The sequence below is a fragment of the Octopus bimaculoides genome, chromosome 21 (genome assembly GCF_001194135.2).
Source record: "Octopus bimaculoides isolate UCB-OBI-ISO-001 chromosome 21, ASM119413v2, whole genome shotgun sequence".
Lineage (NCBI taxonomy): Eukaryota > Metazoa > Mollusca > Cephalopoda > Octopoda > Octopodidae > Octopus > Octopus bimaculoides.
The window spans coordinates 2081508-2087678 of NC_069001.1; the positions used below are offsets into that span (position 1 = coordinate 2081508).

General features: G+C 39.8%; 1 protein-coding gene across 1 annotated transcript in view; it reads right to left on the bottom strand.

Moving 5' to 3' along the window:
* Positions 1 to 2634, bottom strand: part of LOC106877789 (probable peptidyl-tRNA hydrolase) — a 30154-nt gene extending 27520 nt beyond the window's left edge. The window contains exon 1 of the mRNA XM_014926799.2: positions 1855 to 2634. Within this exon, the coding sequence (XP_014782285.1) occupies positions 1855 to 1995 (141 nt within the window). The 5' untranslated portion in view covers positions 1996 to 2634. The remainder of the gene's footprint in view (positions 1 to 1854) is intronic.
* Between the last annotated feature and the right edge of the window lie 3537 nt (positions 2635 to 6171).

The following is a 6171-nucleotide window of genomic DNA, read 5'->3' on the forward strand; positions in this document are numbered from 1 at the left end:
ATATATATATATATATATATATATATACATAAATAACTTTCTTTGATTTGATCAAGATTACCTCCTATGATTCTTTTAAGTGCCCAGTTAAAGTAGAGAGGGGTGACCTAGTCTTTTATGATGATAATATACAGAAACCTATAACATACACTTATATACACACACACATATACACATACACACTGGTGCCCGGGCGTACTGCATGTTTCACGTGAAAATACCAATTTTGTAGAGTGTCATTAAATAACGAACGTTGAATGTAGGTTTTGCTTGTCATTTTAACAAACATTCTGAAAATTCGTGGAGGGTGATGTGTGATGAGGCATGAAAACTTCTGTGAAACATTGCTAAAAAATAAATAAAAACCTCGTCTCGCTTTGTTGGCAGCTGCCGCGCGCGCACACAACATACATGTAATTACATATATAAACAAATACACGAATACATACATACACGTTTACACTTACATGCACGCGCACACACGCACACACATGCATATATATACTTACATCTACGTACATACAAATATAGGCGATCTTTCGTGACAGAAAAAGGACTCGTAACGAAAGATCGCCCAAATATATATACACACTGCTCTCACACACACAAACAAACACATACATACATACATTTAGGTTAGAAACCGGCTCTTTATTGGCATGAAATCTTGAAATACACCTAACAGCATACATACATATACACACGTACATATATACGCTCACTCACGCACGCGCGCACTATTATGTTCTGAATTCAAATGCCGCCCAGGTAGACTTTATGGCTTTATCCTTCATTCTTCTGGCAGAATTGGCTGGAGATCGATCAAATATAATTCTAATCAGTCACCCAATTTCATTTATACTCCTCTATAGAAGACGCGAACAGAATTATAATGGAATACATTGCGAAAAGATAAGAAACGCAGCCGCACTTGAATGTGTACGCACAGAATCGGTAACATGTACTTTAACGTATGATTGAATAAATTATAATAATCTTGTAATGCTTGGAACCTACGATCACAGAGATCCAACCGTGCCCATCTCATTTCTCTTCTTTTTGTCGTTTGGTTATCTATAAGAGATGGATAGAATAAGCGCAAGGCTTGAAAAAAAATTTTTTTTTTTTTTAATAAAACTGCGGGCGATTCGTTCGAATAAAACTCTTCAAGGTGGTGCCACAGTCCAATGACACATTATCCCATTCGTATTTGACGGGCATTTAGCTGCGATTTCTAGCAGAGCGAGCGAGCAAGTGATTTAAAGTAAAAACGAGCGTGTTGACTCGAATGGGGAATGTCAAGGACTAATTCGATTTTGCTCACGGGAAATCGATTCTCTGACATGGGTTTCGATACCTGATAGAAGCTCAAAGCTAAATACTCTTCTCCTGCGTGTTCTTGTTGAATGGAAAGGGCCTCAGAAATCATCAGAAACAAAATACGCTTTAACTTCCTACAATTTCCGTAAATTAACCCAGTGATACCCCGGAGTTTTTGAAAGGGTGCTTGTTATGAAAGAAAAATCTTTAAATATCAAACTTTTACAACAAGCCACTGAAATGCTAATTTCAAAAATAAGATTTGATTTCGGAAATAATGTTTCTTATAAACGAATTTAAAGACAAGTATAACGATTAGAAAAGAAAATTTTGTTTTTCGGTTGATAAATCTGAATGCATGACAATTACAGAAAAGAAAATATCTTAATCAGTTGGAAATGTAATCTCACATATTGCGCTTTTTTTACGGGTAGTTCTGAAGTCGAAAAACTTCACGGATATCGTGTTAAGGGCCAGAGAGAGACAGAGAAAGAAGGTGAGAGACAGAAATAAAAAAAAAAAATATGTATTTACCATATATTTCTCGCTGATACGGCTCATGATTTTGTCGTTTTGTAATTTCACCGGTTGGCTGCTAAGTTTTCTTTGAGACATGAACCTGCCAAGAAGTTGCGTGAAGCGCAGGACATGACGGGGTATTACAGGTGACTGCATGATAAGGGTACAAGCCTGGATGGCCAAAAGACCCCCTTTTTTTTTCTAAATTCACCGGGGTTTTTTTTCCTTTCTTTTGGAAAGGACTTACTCCTTAGTTTCTTTTTTTCTTTTTGCTCAAGGGTACAACATAGAGCAATAATTACATTTAGAAAAAGAGTGGATATTGTTGCTTAAACTTTAGCAACCGCAACGAAAAATATTAACGAATATTCAATGAATAAACAAATCCCAGATTTGCCCAGCCAAATATAACCTCCTCCTTTAGAGGAGAGAAGCTGAAAAGTGTCTGTTAATGTGTGTGTATATATAAATATATATATAGATATGTATATAAGTATACACGCTCACATACATACAAACATATACATCATATATATATATGTGTCTGGATGTGTGTTTGTATGTATGAGTAGCTATCAGAGAGAATTGTGTATATATATGTTTACATGAAAATACATACGTGCATACATGTGTGTGTATGTGTATATATATATATATATAGAGAGAGAGAGATATTACAAGAACTCAAGTATTGTTGATGTTGCTACCACGATTGCGGCTGCGGCTGCGGCTGCTAAAAGTGCGCGAAGCTTCGTTCGTCCTACTTTTGCAGTATTATGCATAACACATAACCGTGTCTGACGGTGGCGAGGGCAGGCGGTGTCGGGAATGGTTGTGGTGGTGGTGGTGGAGCAGTATGACGACGATGGTGGTGGTAGTGTTGGTGGTGGCGGTGGCGAAGAACGAAGGTGAGAGTATGAGAAGAGAGTAAGGGAGGTGGGAAGTTCATCCCCCTCCACCATCACAATCACAACCACCATCATCTCATACAAGAAGTTCCCGATTGGCCGTTGCTTTAACATCTCCTCCCTCCCATATCGTTTTTAACCTCCTCCTCCTCATATGTCCCCTCTCACTACGATGAAGTATTGTAGTTTTTTTCTTTTTCTTTTGTACTTTTTTTGTTTGCAAGTTCCCATAATTGTTGAATACACGCGTAGAATAAAGCATAGAGGTATATATAGGAAGCTAATGTGGGTAGCCTCTGTATGAACGGTTGATCTGCTAAGAGCAGCAACCAAATTCCTCTCAAACCACACCTTCACCATTTTTGGAGAAGGGACAGAATGGTGGATGCATTGCTTCTAAAATAAGATGTAATGGTAATGACTGGAACGCTTTAGTCGTAGATCTGCACGACCAGAGCTGAACGGTAGGTTATAGAACAACAACAACAGCAACACATACAGTGGTGAATCGATCCCGGTGCGCACCGGGTTGTACGAACCGGTTAACGTAAGTTTCATGGAGCTGCTCGGTAGAGTCCTGATGTTGGTCTCGTCAGAGTCAACTGACTCTGCCTTCTCTATTCAGTTGGCCATTTAATGGTTTGATGTGAAAACCAATCCCCGGTAATTTCTGGGAAAATATTCTATATTTTCTTCGCGTCGTATATCCATGCCCGTCGCTAAGGGATGCACTGGACAGCGCTGCCCCCCCCCCTTCACTTTTCAATGGTACACCCTCGGGTTTACAGTGAAACATTTATTTCGAAACACCACTTTAACATTATTACAAATTAGTACCCACCCAGGATATCCTGAAGCACTTCCAGGCACCAAAATCTGGCGACGGGCCTCAGCAGGCGCGGTCCCAGAAATTTCTCAAAGGGAGGGCACAAGATCTGAAGGGAATACAACTCCAGGAGAAAAGGGCGTGCACTTCTTTGGTAACACATCCGATCTAGAACAAGGGTGCACTTCTTTTCTTGAGGGGGGAACGTGCCCCTCAGCCCCTCATCACCCTGGGTCCGTCCCTACTGAGTATGTACCTAATCCATTCTTTCTCGTAACTTAGTTGTTCAGCAAAAGACATCGATAGAATAAATAACAGGCTTTAAAAAGAAAATCACTGGGGTCGATTTGTTCGACTAAAATTCTTCAGAACGGTGCCCCAGCATGGCCACAGTCTAAATAGGCCGAAACAAGTAAAAGATAAACGGTAATAGATATCAGATATCTATGGATGCATGCGAACCTCGGCTGAACATTTAAGTTCGTCTGAGATATTTAATGACTGGGACAGCAAAACATCTCAACAATTAGTTGGTGCTATGACTATGCAAATTAAACGAACAGAAATGTCGTATTGGCTAATACGACATTCATATTAGCCAATGTCGGGATATTTATCACTGCTGTTAATGTAAATATGTAATCTTTTGGAACGCTGCAATTGAACTAATATGGAAAAATTTGCGTTCACTTAATACCATAGAAAAATTATGAGCAATGTCGGTTTTCATCCATCTATGGAGCTATTGTTGAATGAGACCGAGGTGAAATATATCTCAGAAATCTCGGTTGTCTTCTAGATTTTGAATGCCCTGTAAACCCTATTAATATTTGCTGTTAGATAATTAAAAGCAACAGGTGAAATTTGTGATGAAATCTGCATCACATTCTTTGCGACATTGAATCTATTGCAAATCACATAAGAAATTCACTTGAGAAGACATTCACAACGAACTGTCTAAATCAGGGGTTACCAAACTTTTTTCACGGAGGGTCAGATAACTGAGAGAATGACGAGCGTGGGCCTCATGACCATTTTGTTCAATGCAATACAGTGAATACACAAACAATAAAGACAACCAACATATTTATTTACCAAAAAGTTATCAAAGCCGGTGATGTTAGCAATAAGATAATTTTATCACACCCAGTGTACACATATCTGAATCTCACAAACTAAGAGCAAAAAAGGTTTGGTGAGATTGGTGAAACTGGTGTTTAGCTTTTAAGATATCATCAATATTCGCTTTGGAATTGCTGAATCCAATCAAGAGAATTGTTTTCAACTGTTCATAAGTCAACCTCGTTCGATGCGCTGACTTCACATTCTCCATTATTGAAACTGTTTGTTCACAGACATAAGTTGTTCCAAACGCTGATGCTATACCAGAAGCAAATGCAGGTACTTACACAGAAGGTACAGAGCAGCGACGGGCTGGATGAACTGACGTCGCGGGCCGTAGTCTCGTGAGTCCTGGTCTAAATCAATGCATTTATTGTGTAGTTTTCAAATTGGTACCGTCCTCACTATGAATACTCCTCTCTCGAAGCATCCTACCACATGCGTGCCTCTCTCTCTCTCTCTCTCTCTCATCTACAATTTCGGAGAAAGCAAAGGACAGACAGATAGAAAGATTGAAGAGAGAATGAAGATGGAAAGCAGAGCGTTTACTTCACAAAAACGTATTGCATGAGGTTTCTTTAATTCATACAAACACTCAATCTTTTACTTGTTTCACTCATTGGACCACGGCCATGCTGGGGTACCACCTTGGAGGGTTCAGTCGAGCAAATTGACCACAATACATATTTCTTAAGTCTGGTACTTATACTATCGGTATCTTATGCCGAACTGCTAAGTTCAGTTCTCAAGCAGCGAGGCGGAACAAACACAAACCGAAAAACACAGATGCATGCACGCATGTACGCGCGCGCGCGTGCACACACACACACACATATATATATAAACTAGCAGTCATCCGTTGGCGAAATTTTTTTGTCCACTGGAGTTCCGGACGCCAGTTATGAACTCATTTGCATACAGCCAATCAGAGCTCAGCAATCAAACTAATTTATGAGCGGCGCATAACAGGTGATGGGCGATAAGATACGGTCACTTGGGTAAGGAATGACCATTGTTCCTTTTCTCTTTTGATAATGCTTGTTGTTCTTGTTCTTGTTTCAACCATGGCTGCCTCTGCGTAGTTATTTGTTCCCATCCACATTTTTACCGTATGGGACCCTAACAAAATCCGATAATAGGTATAGATGCAAATCTATCGAATTACTTGTCTCCTTCTAAAATCAGGCTTAACTTGGCCCTCGGTCGACTTAAAACACCATTCTTCGTCTTGAGTTTACTTGGTAGAGTGTGTTGTTAACTTGACAAGGTCAAGGTGAGCTCTGATTAGCTGTATACAAATGAGTTCATTAGTGGGATTTGGAACTCTCGTGGGGAAAAAATTTCGCCACCCAGCCTTTGACCCGGTCTGTACTGTAATCCCTTTCTCCTTTCCAACCAAGAGCTATGCTCGAAACGTCAAGCTCTCTCTTTTTACCGAGCGTCAGGCTAATACATTTCTTGTGCACCTCCTCTTGT